This window comes from Scyliorhinus torazame, chromosome 19, assembly GCF_047496885.1.
Source record: "Scyliorhinus torazame isolate Kashiwa2021f chromosome 19, sScyTor2.1, whole genome shotgun sequence".
Lineage (NCBI taxonomy): Eukaryota > Metazoa > Chordata > Chondrichthyes > Carcharhiniformes > Scyliorhinidae > Scyliorhinus > Scyliorhinus torazame.
Genome location: NC_092725.1, coordinates 125993406 through 126010337, shown reverse-complemented (window position 1 = coordinate 126010337; position 16932 = coordinate 125993406). Strand labels below are relative to the sequence as shown.

At 47.0% G+C, this 16932-nt stretch overlaps 1 protein-coding gene across 3 annotated transcripts in view; it reads right to left on the bottom strand.

Moving 5' to 3' along the window:
- The window catches only part of msrb3 (methionine sulfoxide reductase B3), a 103712-nt gene that overhangs the window by 38127 nt on the left and 48653 nt on the right, over positions 1 to 16932 (bottom strand). For all 3 annotated transcript variants that reach the window (XM_072485179.1, XM_072485178.1, XM_072485177.1), the window contains one exon: positions 10512 to 10540. In XM_072485179.1, the coding sequence (XP_072341280.1) occupies positions 10512 to 10540 (29 nt within the window). The remainder of the gene's footprint in view (positions 1 to 10511; positions 10541 to 16932) is intronic.

Below are 16932 nucleotides of genomic sequence, written 5' to 3'. Positions count from 1 at the left end.
GTTTTCAGCGCCGTAGGCAGCAGTGCTAACCATTGTGACACCGTGCCGCCCAACCATCAACACAATCACAATGTGCACTCAGAAGTGCACAATGGCCAAGGTATTAGAGGATGCGAGCACCTATGGAATTGTATTCCAACAAACCCTACTTGCCAAAGAAAGCAGATAAACGGAGAGGAAGAAAGATCAATAATTGTTGCTTTTCAACCTATTTTAAGGCAGGTTCGCAAAAACTAACTTTAAGTTGAGGCACAATAAGATCATTTTATCATCGGTTTTGCATCCAGGTCATGATCAACGTGATTTACTGAAATGGTGAAGTAACTAAGAATTACTAGTAATATTACAATATCTAAGTTATTGCCACATGCGTTAGGCTGTAAATCTGCTTTAAATCCAAGAGTTATTATTCAAAGATGATAATTTGTACCATTAGCTTTATCAATTAAAACCTAGATACATCGAGGGGGGGGAAAAAAATCACAATTCAAAAGGCAAGAAACAAATCTTGGTGTATGAAGGTGAAATAGGGAAACGTGGTGCAAAAACCATTAACATCAATAAACAAAAGGAAAACAATTTATTCTCAACAGCAAGGGGGTCGGCACCTTTTGGGGGAAATTGTCCCTTCTGCATTTATTAGAAAAGCATTCAATGCTTAACAAGTCAGTATCGATTAGATAATGTTGTGCAACTCACCGATAAAAGTAAACAGCATTTTAAAATAACACACCAGTCTTCAACTTTTTTTCTCTCTTCCCACAACAGCCAAATTCCCAAAAGGCAGCTTTTTCCGAATGCCATGGTCTGCGACGTGGCAGAGCCCAGGCAGCATTTGACTAATAGAATCCTATGCAGTGAGTGGCCAACACGCAGCAGGCAGGCATGAGTGCTCCCAATCTCCTCTCTAAGGATGTGGTTTTACTACCGAAGAGGCCTGAGACTGACACCACTTAGTATAAAGCACCTGACAGGAGTTACATTATTAGGCGTGGCGCTGCTGGTCTGGAAACGTGGACTCCCTGTTGGCAGTGAAAGTATTGAAAACGTGGCAACTGACAGCAGGAGTACTCTGTAAATGTGGCTGCACATCAGCTTCACGTTACACTACACTCTTGTGATGGTCCAAAAAGGGCAGCACGGTAGCAGAGTGGTTAGCACAGTTGCTTCACAGCTCCAGGGTCCCAGGTTCGATTCCTGGCTTGGGTCACTGTCTGCGCGGAGTCTGCACGTTCTCCCCGTGTGTGCGTGGGTTTCCTCCGGGTGCTCCGGTTTCCTCTCACAGTCCAAAAATGTGCAGGTTAGGTGGATTGGCCTGTTAAATTGCCCAAGGTTAGGTGGGGCTACTGGTTTACGGGGATAGGGTGGAGGTGAGGGCATAAGTGGGGTGCTTTTTCCAAGGGCCGGTGCAGACCCGATGGGCCAAATGCCTCCTTCTGCACTGTAAATTCTATGATCTATGATTGAGACTACATACTCAATCTCATACCTCGGAATGCCAGAGAGCTTCATTTAGATAATTGCAAATTGTTTGGGTTTCTCTCTGAAACATGCACAGACACCGCTGTTCAACAGTTCTATCTACTGAAACTCCTATTACAACATTGCTACATTTCATCCACAAGACCAGGAGCGAATGACCTTCATTCAACTTGGAAGGGCAGGGATGCAGAAGGAACCCCAACATGTGACAGTCCAACGAACCATTTACCATGAAAACATCTTTTGCACATTTCCCAACAGAGGTTTCTCAGTATCAAAAGCTTCCCTGCACTGCAGTGAACATGCCAGCAAAAACAATGTAAAACGGTTTCCTGTAACCTATTATCGCTTTTAAACCTACACTGTTCCATTCTGTGCCATAACTACTGTACTCACACAAAACTACTGTAAGTGGATTTTGTATATTTAACTTTTATGTTCGGATAATGATGCATGGTTAGTTCCTACTATTGAGAAAAAAAACCTTGGAAATTATCTCCCAGATTCCTGTTTACTGCCAAGGCAGTAAAATATAAATCAAAAGGAACTGGAGGAGCTGAAGCTCTGACCATGAAATTCACTTACCGAGGACCACCTGCTACAGGATACATGACTAGAAATACTTCAGGCTTAAAATTATTTGAAACAATGCTTTCTTGCAAATTTCTGTTGCTCCGGTAGAAAATTTGCTCGGCAGCTAAAATGTGGAGTCCTTTTTTTTTAAGATCTTCTAAAGGAGCTCCCCCAGTGACCTAATACCAAAGGCACTGTCTGGTGGGTTACCAGGCCACACAGGCCGGAAGGCTAAATGATTGCTTCATAGTCTGTGTTACAATTATAAGATTGTTATGTTTTGGAACCAGGGGCGGGATTCTCCCCGACCCGGCGGGGCGGGGGGTTCCGGCGCAATGGAGTGGCGGGAACCACTCCAGCGTCGGGCCGCCACAAAGGTGGGAAAGTCTCCGCACCTTTAGGGGCCAAGTCCTCACCTTGAGGGGCTAGGCCCGCGCCTGAGTGGTTTGCGCTCCGCCGGCTGGCAGGAAAGGCCTTTGGCGCCACGCCAGCCGGGGCCGAAGGGTCTCCGCCGGGCGACGCATGCGCGGGAGCATCAGCGGCTGCTGACGTCATCCCCGCGCATGCGCAGGGGAGGGGGGTCTCTTCCGCCTCTGCCATAGTGAAAACCATGGCGAAAGCGGAAGAAAAAGAGTGCCCCCACGGCACAGGCCCGCCCGTGGATCGGTGGGCCCCGATCGCGGGCCAAGCCACCGTGGGGGCATCCCCCGGGGCCAGATCGCCCCGCGCCCCCCCCAGGACGCCAGAGCCTGCCAGCGCCGCCTTGTCCCGCCGTTCAAAAGGTGGTTTAATCTACGCTGGCGGGACAGGCATTCCAGTAGCGGGACTTCGGCCCATCGCGGGCCGGAGAATCGGCGGGGGTGGGCCCGCCGACTGGCGCGATTCCCGCCCCCACCAAATCTCTGGTGGCGGAGACTTCGGGACACGGCGGGAGCGGGAGTCACGCCAGCCCCCGCCGATCCTCCGACCCGGCGTGGGGTCGGAGAATCCCGCCCCAGGTCCTTAACTTAAGTTAAAATGGGGGAGGGGGTGGAAAGTGGTGTCATGTGACTTCATCTGAAATCTGTGGCAACAGTCCTGGGGTAGTTAAAGATCAAAAGGAGGCCCAGGTGTTGTTACTGAGGTGAGTGCAATGTGTTTTTGATTGAAGTTAATGGCATCTGTCTACAAGTTCACAATGGGTAAACCCTGAGGCTCCCAAAGTCCCAGAAAGGTATTGAAAATATCAGGATTGTATACAGTTGTGCTGTAAACTATCCAATTACCTCTAAGATGAAAGGGCTGGGCAGCACAGTGGCGTAGTGGGTTAGCACTGTGGCCTCACGGCACTGAGATCCCAGGTTTGATCCCGGCTCTGGGTAACTGTCCATGTGGAGTTTGCACATTCTCCCCGTGTTTGCGTGGGTTTCGCCCCCACAACCCAAAAATGTGCAGGCTAGGTGGATTGGCCATTCTAAATTGCCCCTTCATTGGAAAAAATGAATTGGGTACTCTAAATTTTTAAAAAATAAATAAAATGAAAGGGAGTTGTGACCAAGAATCATTAATCAGCAGCTCTACCGGGAGGCAAGGTTAATGTGTTTAATGTTGATATCAGGTTACAAGCTTCCCTACAAATCAACAAATATCACAGACAGATAGCAGTTTTTCTGTGATCAGCAGAGAAAAGATGCTGCTTGCTTTTTCAAAAGAACATAGCCGGATGCAAGAAGGAGACTGTCTCTAATTGAAGAGATGCATCCTCAGCAATCAAAGGATTCCTAGGGATTTAGTTTGCATGGTCAGAGGGGAAGAATCATCAGCCAAGCATTACTGCTGTTAGTGGATTTAGAAAACTTTTTCAAAACTAAAGGCAGTGCCTGAAACGGCCACTCAAAGTTACTGCTTGGCATAACGGGGAATTGTGGACCCAGTGGAAGCAAGTATTGATTGTTTGGTAGAACTCTGCAATTCTGTGGAAAGTGCGATGTGTGGCAAGTATAAAATGGAATGTACCTTTCTGGGGTTTGAAGTATAAGTTGACTACAAAATGAGTGTTGAATTAATAATTGTTTAAAATCTTTTGTTGCAGTAAAAGTTTTTACAAAACGAAATCTTGATGAACAGGAAGTTCTAATTTATTTTTAAATGTTATATCAGTCTCTACAGAGATTGCAACACGGTGCTCAATTTGCTGATATAATCTGTGTAGTAATAGATGCTCCTCAATTGGCCTTAACTTTATTGGGCTATAGCACATATTGAGCACACCAGGAAATATTATTCCCCCAAGTGCATCACCCTGGCACCCCCCTCACCGCCTGAGCATGGAGCCGCACCACGAGGACTGCGCTTACCTTTGAACTCATCTCAGAGTACTGCTTGTGAGTTGCACACCTTCTGAGACCAGTTGTGCATCCACAATTCTGACACTACGCATCATTTGACATGAGGGTGTGATCCCAGCTTATTGCCCAACAATGGCACGCTAATTCATTACAAGACGGTTCCCGCTGACGGGACAGGGGATGATCGCTTCCTCCTTTTAGTTCGACACACCACACGACTTTAGCCTTTTCGCGATATTTCCCGTTCCTGCCATCAAATCCGCCTGACATGAACAGGCGTGGAAACTTCCAGCCACTGTCCAGATTCACACATGAAGAATGGCCACTTCTCTTAAATGCTGGTCAGGATTTTCCATGCAACCTGCGCCCGCCAGTGGACTTTCTGGGCCTGCTGTTGCCAATGGGGTTTTCTGTTGAATGCACCCCGCACCGGCAGGGATGTGCCATCGACGGGGCCAGACGAATCCGGCCATTGGCGGGCTAAATGGCTGATTTTTTTTTTTAATAAGGGGAAAATTGTTTACTCACCAAACAATAAAACTGGTAATCCATTTTAAACTAAGTAAGATCCCCCAGTTGGCAAATCAGACAATTTATTCCCTCACAAGCATTCCAAAAGTCAACACTTATGGGAGCACAGTGGGCTAAACAGCTGGCTTGTCATGCAGACCAAGGCCAGGAGGGCGGGTTCAATTCCCGTACCGGCCTCCCCGAACAGACGCCGGAATTGGGGACTAGGGGCTTTTCACAGTAACTTAATTGAAGCCCACTTGTGACAATAAGTGATTATTATTATTAGCAGGTCATCTGTAGAGCTGTAAATGAATACTCAAGAAATTGTGATTTCTGAACTTGGGTTCACTTCACTGATCAAATGCCAAACGTCGGTGGCATGTGGCGCAGGCGACACACGTGGCGCAGTGGTTAGCACTGTGACTTTGCGCTGAGGACCCGGGTTCGAATCCCGGACCTGGGTCACTGTCCGTGTGGAATTTGCACATTCTCCCCGCGCCTGCGTGGGTTTCACCCCCACAACCCAAAGATGTGCTGGTTAGGTGGATTGGCCACGCTAAATTGCCCTGTAATTGGGAAAAAAACAATTGGGGACTCTAAATTTTTTTTAAAAGAGAAAAAAAAATCAAACAGCCAGGTCAGGAGATGGGAGAGATAAAGATACGAGTAACAAAATTTACTGTTACTCACCGTTATAAAATACTTGAAGAATTGACTCAAATGTGCCTTCAATCCTACTTTTTTTAAAGCAGACCATGACAATCATTAATAAGCTCACCCGAATGCTGTAGTTCAATTGATTACAAGTAAGCACCTTTGATTGCTCTCATTATATTTGATATTCAATTAATATAAACCACTGCTTCAACATCTTATCATTAAAGGAACCTAAGAGGTTAACCTCCCCTGTTGCCGGTGCATCCATCCTCATGCCACACTGACATTTATTGCTCATCCTTAATTGTGCTTGAGAAAGTGGCCAAGGTGCTCCCACAAGTGAAGGGGTGCAAAGGTGATGGTGTTCACAAAACCCTACCGCCCTCGCCCTTCATAGATTTTGGAGGTGCTGCAGAGGAAGCTAGGAGTTGTTGCAGTGCTCCCTGTAGATGGTACATCAATCAGTACAGCGCACTAATGGTGAAGGTTCAAGGACAATGCGTAAGCCCACTCAGACCGTGGGCTGCAGCAGGCAAAATGGCTCGGGTAAGGTTATTCCCTCAGCTTGATTAACACTACCAGTCTGCTTTTCATGAAGGTTTAACCTCAGTGCTTCCTCCAAGTACTGATTCGGCAGTTGAGAGCAGTAGTAGTAATTAATAATAATAATGATCTTTATTGGTGTCACAAGTAGGCTTACTGCAATGAAGTGACTGTGAAAAGCCCCTAGTCGCCACACTCCGGCACTTGTTCGGGTGCACTGAGGGAGAATTCAGCATGTCCAATTCACCTATTTCGGGACTTGTGGGAGGAAACCGGAGCACCCGGAGGAAACCCACGCAGACACGGGGACAACGTGCACACTCCGCACAGACAGTGACCTGGGACCCTGGAGCTGTGAAGCAACAGTGCTAACCACTGTGCTACCGTGCCGCCCTCAGGAGCTCATTAGCAGAAACTAACGTTGCCCATGTCTGACCTGAAGCCATGACACAGCTTGGTTCTGGAGTCAGCGTTGAGGATTTTCACTGCCACCTGTATTCTACCGCCCTCCCATCTCTGATGAAGCTGTTCTGCTTGAACATGGCATAGCTGGGGATGAAGAGTGGGAAACATTGAGTATGACTGTCAGGGCCAGATGTTAGGGAGATTTGCGGGGTCGACTGCACTGGATGTTGTGAGCTGACACAATGCCTAGATCTCCTGCTGTGTGAACAATTCAAGAACCTTTGTGGTGAGATCGTACTCACATTCTTTGGATTACCAGTGCAGTAATATGCACTTATTAGCATTGGTTATGGTCGCAAAACAGTTTTACACCTGTTGAGTTACAGATTTTAACCATCTTCAGAAGCAAACTTTTACATTGAGGACTGCTCATTTCAACTTTTCCAAGAAGTATAAATATTGTGAATTAAACTTATATGATGTTCATTTTTTAATTAAAAAGAAACAAATCCGAAGGTTAAAAATAGAGCACATCAGCTCTCAAATGTCCATATTCTCCAGGAATGCAGCTTCTGACTATATCCTATGTCTAAAATTTTGATTGCACTTGCTCAACAAAGGGATTGGTATTCCACAATATTCTCTCAAAGGAAACACAGGTATGTGTTTGAACCAGAACTTAAACATGAGAGTGTTAATTTTCACTGCATTTCCCAACCCTCAACTTCAAAGGAAGCATTGTGCAAATTTCCCGACATTCCGTTCCGTGTGGATTGCTGACTTTTTGAGCCAGCAGGACCCGGACAAAAAAATAGGAATGCTAGCATTTTATATTTATATTACCAATGCAGTTAGTTTTATTCTGCACATGAGATGACTGTACTCAGTTGAAAGGTCCACAACTTTCCATCACCGATTTGAAACCTGACCTGGAGAGTTGGATAATATTTTCGGTGTTGTCATCAAGTGTGATTTTGTTAATGATTTGTTGATTTTTGACATTTTTTAAAATAAAAGGAGCACACAATTCATGAGGATAAAAGGCTGGAAGTTATTTTTCATCTCCCCTATTCAACAATGCCAGGGGCAGCACGGTGGTTAGCACTGCTGCCTCATGGCGCTGAGGTCCCAGGTTCGATCCCGGCTCTGGGTCACTGTCCGTGTGGAGTTTGCCCCGTGTTTGCGTGGGGTTCGCCCCACAACCCAAAGATGTGCAGGGTAGGTGGATTGGCCACTCTGAATTGCCCCTTAATTGGAAAAAATAAATTACGTACTCTAAATTTATTTTTTTAAATGGTCAGCCTCTCACCCAATAATGCAAAGTCAACTCATTTAAATATTTCACTGGTTCTGTAGCTCATGATGTGCAAGGATTATTGGGGTCGGAGGACTAAATTTTAGACCAGCGTTCATTTAATACATTAAATCGTCTTTCAATGACCTGTAATTCAATGGCTCTGAAAAAAGCAGAATTTACACCCAGGGAGGGGGGGGGGGGGGCAGTTGGGACTGTTTCTGGCTCTCAAACATGCATGGGGTAACGATTCGGGTGGATCATTTGTCAGAGGGGAGGAATGAGAGGGGGGAGGAATAGGAAAGGAATGCGAGGGCGGAATGGGAATGGGGAAGGAATGGGTATGGGAGGGGGAGATGGGATGGAAGTGGGAAGGAATGGGAGGGCATGGAAGGAATGGGAGGGGGAAGAGGAGAATGCGAGGGGAAATGGGAGGAGGAATGGGAGGGAATGGGAAGGGGAATGGGAGAGGGGAATGGGACTGGGAGAGTGAATGCAAATGGGAAAGAGGGACTGCAAATGGGAAGGAGGGACTGCAAATGGGAAAGAGGGACTGCAAATGGGAAAGAGGGACTGCAAATGGGAAAGAGGGACTGCAAATGGGAAGGAGGGAATGCGAATGGGAGGGCGAATGCAAATAGGGGAATGGGAATGGCAGGGGGAAATGGGAATGGGAGAGGGAATGGGGATAGGGATAGGGATAGGGGGGGAGAATGGACAGGGGAGAAACAAAAATGGGAGGGAACTAGAGGGGGAGGGAACCAGAGTGGGAGGGAATGAGAGGGGGGGTTAAGAGGGAATAAATGGTGGAAGGATGGGGGAAGAGAAGGAGGGTGACGGCAGATGCGGAGAGGGCAGATGAAGAGAGGGGGAAGAGGGGGAGGGGGGTGAGAGCGAGGGGGAAGAGAAAGGCAGGAGAGAGGGGGAGAGAGGTGGAAAGTTATGATGGAGAGAGAGTGGAGAGAGGGGAGAGTGAGGAGGGGTAATGAGAGGGGGAGATAGAGAGGGGGTCAGAGAGAGTGGGGGAGAGAGTGCACGGGAGCGAGAGTGCAGGAGGGAGAAAGTGCGGGAGGGAGAAAGTGCGGGAGAGAGAGTGCGGGAGAGAGAGTGCGGGAGAGAGAGTGTGGGAGAGAGAGTGCGGGAGAGAGAGTGCGGGAGAGAGAGTGCGGGAGAGAGAGTGCGGGAGAGAGAGAGAGTGCGGGAGAGAGAGAGAGTGCGGGAGAGAGAGAGTGCGGGAGAGAGAGAGTGCGGGAGAGAGAGAGTGCGGGAGAGAGAGAGTGCGGGAGAGAGAGAGAGTGCGGGAGAGAGAGAGAGTGCGGGAGAGAGAGAGTGCGGGAGAGAGAGAGTGCGAGAGAGAGAGAGTGTGGGAGAGAGAGTGCGGGAGAGAGAGCGCGGGAGAGAGAGCACGAGAGAGAGCGTGCGGGAGAGGGAGTGCGGGAGAGGGAGTGCGGGAGAGAGAGTGTGGGAGAGAGAGTGTGGGAGAGAGAGTGTGGGAGAGAGAGTGCGCGGGGGAGAGAGTGCGGGAGAGGGAGTGCGGGAGAGGGAGAGAGAGGGCGGGAGAGAGATTGCAGGAGAGAGAGTGCGGGAGAGAGAGTGCAGGAGAGGGAATGCGGGAGAGTGTGCGGGCGAGAGCGCAGGAGAGAGAGTGCGGGAGAAAGAGTGCGGGAGAAAGAGTGCGGGAGAGGGAGTGCGCGAGAGAGTGTGGGAGAGAGAGTGCGGGACAGAGACAGAGGGTTTGAGGGGTGGGGAGGGTGAGGGGGAAGAGAGGGGACGAGAGGGGGTGAGGGGGAATAGAGGGGCTGAGGGGAGAAGAGATGGGGGAGAGAGGGGGGATGGAGAGAGAGGGGTGAGGGGGTGGAGGGGGAGGGGCAACAGAGGGGGGGAGAGGGGGGAGAGAGGGGGGTAGGGGGGGAGACAGGGGTGAGGGGGTGGAGGGAGGTAGAGAGTGGAGCCCCTCCACAGGGCTGCCTTTGCACCCCTATCAAGGTAGGCTGAGCCAGCCGTCCTGTCTGGAGCTGGATGCCTGCCTCCAAGCAGCTGATCTGCACAAGCAGGGAAACCGGAGGCAACCTGAAAAATTCCAGTCAGCTTCCTAAAGGCCAGGCTCTTAATGAGCTGAATTGTTTGTTCACATGATGGAGTGCTGAATGTTCATTGAAAACATTCATTTTTGAATTCGACTTATTCAAGCCCTGGAAGATGTGCAGTTGAAATCCACATATATCTGTTGACATTACACTTAAATTGTCTGAAACCTCGCCACTCAAATTCCCCGCTTTGGTACAGTTATAATGCTTCTGGCAGCAGAGCTAGACCTCAGGAAATTTGGGCTCCACAACAGCTGTTTTGACTCGCTTTAAACGCAGATATAGCAACCGTTCCGGTTGAGGCATCTTTGGGTACCTGATGCCTCAGCCCGCCCCGAAGAGTGGACTGCACTGGCAAACCACCACTGACAAAAACTGCCAAGAAAATCAGCTCAGGATCAGCAGTCAGTGAGCTACGGAGCTGACGTCAGACACATACGACACCCAAATCACACTGCACAATCCAAGTTGTGTCCTTGCTGAACATCTGCTCCAATTTCATACAAGTGGAAAATCCATGCTTTGAAGTTCAGCCAGAAACATTTTCACAATACATTTGTTTTAAACTCTAAAAATGCATTCAATTTAGACACTGACCGAGACGGACTGAGCTTTGAAAAGTATACATACCTGATCCAGAGTCAAACTTGGTTGTCGACCTATAAAATGAAAGATTATTTTATTTACAAAGATTGAATGTGTAAAATGTAGCTGCAAAGAAAGGAAATATAGTTTCACTTTTATATCAACATCGAGTCATTTTGTATCAAGCTCTCGCTTCTGGTAGCTTGCCTCCAGGAATATAGGGGTGGGCACAGCTTCCTTGCTACGATATGACACATTCCGAGTACTCTGTAAACAGTTTGTTTGGAATCTCAGTTAAAGAATGCTTCTCTTTGCTTTTCTTTAAACTTCCCTCTCCTTACTAACTCACACTCTGCAGTAAGCAACCCTCGCTCCCTTATCCTACGTTGTTTAGGCAGTAAATGCTGGCAGAGAGTATGGAGGGTATCATAATCTGATCTCTTACCTTCATTCAGTGACAACAGGCACACACTTTCTGGCAGGATTCAATTGCTAACAATTCGGAGCGGAAATACTGGGCTTTCCTTACATCAGCAGGGAGCGAGTGCCCAACAGAGAAAGTTACAGAGGAGATTTACAAGAAGTTATCAGGAGTGAGGAATTGGATGAGAGTATGAGATTGTTCTGAGATTGTTATGAGAAGGTTGTGAGATTAGATCGGCTGGGGTTGTCACCTTTGGAACAGAGGAAGCTAAGGGGGAATTTAATTGAGGGCATTAAATTAGATCATAGAATTTACAGTGCAGAAGCAGGCCATTTGGCCCATCGAGTCTGACCGCTCCTCACAAAGAGCACCCTACTCAAGCCCACATACCTACCCTATCCTCGTAACCCAGTAACCCCCACTTAACCTTTTTGGACACTAAGGGCAATTTAGCATGGCCAATCCACCTAACCCGCACATCTTTGGACTGTGGGAGAACCCGAAGGAAACCCACGCAGACACGGGGAGAACGTGCAGACTCCACACAGATAGTGGCCCAGCCGAGAATCGAACCTGGGACCCTGGAGCTGTGAAGCAACAGTGCTAACCACTATGCTACCGTGCCGCCCATTATGAGGCGCCTATAAAGAATGGATAGGAAGGTCCCATTTCCTTTAATCTAGAGGTCAATAACTAGGGAGCATAAATTTAAGGTAATTGGTAGAAGGACGAGATGGGAGTAAAGGAGTATAAATATTTGACCTCTGGAGAAAGTGGGGAATCTGGAACTCATTGCCTGAGGCAGAAACCCTCATCAGTCTAAAACATACTTTGGATAAGCATTCGACGTACCGTAACCTACAGGCCTACAGACCGAGAGCTGAAAGGTGGGATTAAGCGGGATGGCTCTTTTCATTAAGTGCAGACACGGCAGACCAACTGGCTGCCTCTTATGCCATAAATCTGTTTATCTTTGTAATTGTGGTGCATCTATTCCCCTCCCAGCTCAAATCAGATGGGAAAGTGAACCTATGATGTTCTTGCCTTTAGAATCCGGTACTGACACACACCAAGAGGTGCCTTTAACGGGTAGACCATAAGTGCAAGTGGCAGATCCATGTTAAATGTATGAGGAGATCTGCAAATGTTTCCTGCCATGATGGACCACACTGACTATTTATTTTCTATGTCCTTTAGGTGAGTTCTCCCAGTGAGCCAGAGAAGACAGAGCCAGGAGTGAGACACAGCTAAGAGTGAAATTGGGAATTTGAATCTAGGTGGGAATTGAATTAAATCAGTAAGGCAGCTCCTTTTAAATTTCAGGAGTTTAAATTAATTTAAATTAAGCTAGTATTGTGCAGTGTAGGTTAACAAGAGCTGCCCCACCACTCACATAACTGGTTGGCAGTTAAGTGTCGGTCACTTAAATCTACCTTGATCTCAAAGCAGGTGGGGGAGGGGAGTCAATTCAGGACAGTTTAAAAAGAGCAACTTGTAAACTCACTCCCAGTGAGCTCTCCCAGTGAGCCAGAGAAGACAGAGCCAGTAGTGAGACAGAGCTAAGAGTGAGTTTGGGAATTTGAATCTAGGTGGGAATTGGAAGCTGGGTGGGGAGGAAGTGCTTTTTTATCCCTGGTAAGTGACTGGTAAGTAGTGTTTCTGTTTCTTTTCATTGGTATATTTATTTATTTTTTCTTTGTTGTTTTTTTTGTTGAAATTGGAGTTGTTGAAGTTAACCGAAGGTTCAAGACATGGCAGGAGATCTCAGATCCTTGCCATGCTCCTCGTGTGCTATGTGGGAGCTCAGGGACACGTCCACTGTCCCTGGCTCCTTCACGTGCAAGAAGTGTGTCCAGTTGCAGCTTCTGTTTGACGGCTGTGGAGCTGTGGATGGACTCACTTTGGAGCATCCGCGATGCTGAGGACGTCGTGGATAGCACGTTTAGTGAGTTGGTCACACCGCAGGTGAAAGGTACTGAGGGAGATAGAAAATGGGTGACCAAAAGACAGAGCAAGAGTAGGAAGGCAGTGCAGGTTTCCTCTGCGGTCATCTCCATGCAAAACAGATATACCGCTTTGGATACTGTTGAGGGAGATGGCTCACCAGGGGAAGGTAGCAGCAGCCAGGTTCATGGCACCGTGGCTAGCTCTGCTGCGCAGCTGGGCAGGAAGAAGAATGGCAGGGCTATAGCGATAGGGGACTCAATTGTAAGGGGAATAGACAGGCGGTTCTGCGGACGCAATCGAGACTCCAGGATGGTATGTTGCCTCCCTGGTGTAAGGGTCAAGGATGTCTCGGAGCGGCTGCAGGACATTCTGGGGGGGGGGGGGGGGGAAGAGGGTGAACAGCCAGCTGTCGCGGTGCACATAGGCACCAACGATATAGGTAAAAAACGGGACGAGGTCCTACAAGCTGAATTTAGGGAGCTAGGAGTTAAACTAAAAAGTAGGACCTCAAAGGTAGTAATCTCAGGATTGCTACCAGTGCCACGAGCTAGTCAGAGTAGGAATGTCAGGATAGAGAGGATGAATGTGTGGCTCGAGAGATGGTGCAAGAGGGAGGGATTCAAATTCCTGGGACATTGGAACCGGTTCTGGGGGAGGTGAGACCAGTACAAACCGGACGGTCTGCACCTGGGAAGGACTGGAACTGATGTCCTCGGGGGGGTGTTTGCTGGAGCTGTTGGGGAGAGTTTAAACTAATGTGGCAGGGGAATGGGAACTGATGCAGGAAGTTGGAAGGTAGTAAAACAGGGACAGAAATAAAAGGCAGGAAGGAGGAAAGTGTAAGGCAGAGAAGCCATAGTCAAAAATCAAAAAGGGCGACAGTACAAGGTACAGTGACTGAGGGGAGCTCAGTGAATAGGACCAGGAATACTAAAAGAAATAAAACGGGAAGTGAAAACATTAAGGGTAAGCGACGCGGCAGGTTGTTACATGAAGATATGGGTTCAACGACAAGGAAAATTAGGAGAAAAGTTAAGAGGAAATATAACTTAGGAGAGGTTACTAATCGAGGTGTTAAGATTCAGAACAGAGGTAAAAAAGCCAACAGAAGTGTACTTTACCTGAATGCTCGTAGTATTCAGAATAAGGTAAATGAGTTGATGGCGCAAATCATCGTGAATGACTATGATTTAGTGGCCATTACTGAAACATGATTAAAGGATGGTCACGACTGGGAGATAAATATCCGAGGGTATCAAACTTTTCGGAAGGACAGAGTGGATGGTAAGGGAGGTGGTGTAGCTCTGTTATTTAAGGATGACATCCGGGCAACAGTAAGGGATGACATCGGTGCTATGGAGGGTAAGGTTGAATCCATTTGGGTGGAAATCAGGAATAGTAAGGCGAAAAAGTCACTGATAGGAGTAATCTATAGGCCACCAAAATAGTAACATTATGGTGGGGCAGGCAATAAACAAAGAAATAACTGATGCATGTAGAAATGGTACAGCAGTTATCATGGGGGATTTTAATCTATATGTCGATTAGTTTAACCAGGTCGGTCAAGGCAGCCTTGAGGAGGAGTTTATAGAATGTATCCGCGATAGTTTCCTAGAACAGTATGTAATGGAACCTACAAGGGAACAAGCGGTCCTAGATCTGGGCCTGTGTAATGAGACAGGATTGATTCAGGATCTCATAGTTAGGGATCCTCTCGGAAGGAGCGATCACAATATGGTGGAATTTAAAATACAGATGGAGGGTGAGAAGGTAAAATCAAGCACAAGTGTTTTGTGCTTAAACAAAGGAGATTACAATGGGATGAGAGAAGAACTAGCTAAGGTAGACTGGGAGCAAAGACTTTATGGTGAAACAGTTGAGGAACAGTGGAGAACCTTCCAAGTGATTTTTCAGTGCTCAGCAAAGGTTTATACCAACAAAAAGGAAGAACGGTAAAAAGAGGGAAAATCGACTGTGGATATCTAAGGAAATAAGGGAGAGCATCAAATTGAAGGAAAAAACATACAAAGTAGCAAAGATCAGTGGGAGGCTAGAGGACTGGGAAATCTTTAGGGGGCAACAGAAAGCTATTAAAAAAGCTATAAAGAAGAGTAAGATAGATTATGAGAGTAAACTTGCTCAGAATATAAAAACAGATAGTAAAGGTTTCTCCAAATACATAAAACAAAAAAGAGTGGCTAAGGTAAATATTGGTCCTTTAGAGGATGAGAGGGGAGATTTAATAATGGGAGATGAGGAAATGGCTGAGGAACTGAAGAGGTTTTTTGGGTCGGTCTTCACAGTGGAAGACACAAATAACATGACAGTGACTGTTGGAAATGAGGCTTTGACAGGTGAGGACCTTGAGAGGATTGTTATCACCAAGGAGGTAGTGATGGGCAGGGTAATGGGGATAAAGGTAGATAAGTCTCCTGGACCTGATGGAATGCATCCCAGAGTGCTAAAAGAGATGGCTAGGGAAATTGCAAATGCACTAGTGATAATTTACCAAAATTCACTAGACTCTAGGGTGGTCCCGGCGGATTGGAAATGAGCAAACGTGATACCACTGTTTAAAAAAGGAGGTAGGCAGAAAGTGGGTAATTATAGGCCAGTGAGCTTAACTTCGGTAGTAGGGAAGATGCTGGAATCTATCATCAAGGAAGAAATAGCGAGGCATCTGGATGGAAATTGTCCCATTGGGCAGACGCAGCATGGGTTCATAAAGGGCAGGTCATGCCTAACTAATTTAGTGGAATTTTTTGAGGACATTACCAGTGTGGTAAATAACAGGGAGCCAATGGATGTGGTATATCTGGATTTCCAGAAGCCTTTGACAAGGTGCCACACAAAAGATTGCTGCATAAGATAAAGATGCATGGCATGAAGGGTAAAGTAGTAGCATGGGTAGAGGATTGGTTAATTAATAGAAAGCAAAGAGTGGGGATTATTGGGTGTTTCTCTGGTTGGCAATCAGTAGCTAGTGGTGTCCCTCAGGGATCAGCGTTGGGCCCACAACTGTTCACAATTTACATAGATGATTTGGAGTTGGGGACCAAGGGCAATGTGTCCAAGTTTGCAGATGACACGAAGATAAGTGGTAAAGCAAAACGTGCAGAGGATACTGGAAGTCTGCAGAGGGATTTGGATAGGCTAAGTGAATGGGCTAGGGTCTGGCAGATGGAATACAATGTTGACAAATGTGAGGTTATCCATTTTGGTAGGAATAACAGCAAAAGGGATTATTATTTAAATGATAAAATATTAAAACATGCTGCTGTGCAGAGAGACCTGGGTGTGCTAGTGCATGAGTCGCAAAAAGTTGGTTTACAGGTGATTAAGAAGGCAAATGGAATTTTGTCCTTCATTGCTAGAGGGATGGAGTTTAAGACTAGGGGGGTTCTGCTGCAATTGTATAAGGTGTTAGTGAGGCCACACCTGGAGTATTGTGTTCAGTTTTGGTCTCCTTACTTGAGAAAGGACGTACTGGCACTGGAGGGTGTGCAGAGGAGATTCACTAGGTTAATCCCAGAGCTGAAGGGCTTGGATTACGAGGAGAGGTTGAGTAGGCTGGGACTGTACTCGTTGGAATTTAGAAGGATGAGGGGGGATCTTATAGAAACATATAAGAGTATGAAGGGAATAGACAGGATAGATGCGGGCAGGTTGTTTCCACTGGCGGGTAAAAGCAGAACTAGGGGGCATAGCCTCAAAATAAGGGGAAGTAGATTTAGGACTGAGTTTAGGAGAAACTTCTTCATCCAAAGGGTTGTGAATCTATGGAATTCCTTGCCCAGTGAAGCAGTAGAGGCTCCTTCATTAAATGTTTTGAAGATAAAGATAGATAGTTTTTTGAAGAATAAAGGGATTAAGGGTTATGGTGTTCAGACCGGAAAGTGGAGCTGAGTCCACAAAAGATCAGCCATGATCTCATTGAATGCTGGAGCAGGCTCGGGGGGCCAGATGGCCTACTCCTGCTCCTAGTTCTTATGTTCTTATTAACTGAAGTCATATGTGAAGTGAAAACACTAGCCTCTACTAGGACTATAGCCTCACAAAAAGTTGGGGAGCTATGCCGCGCAAGTTTAAATTTGT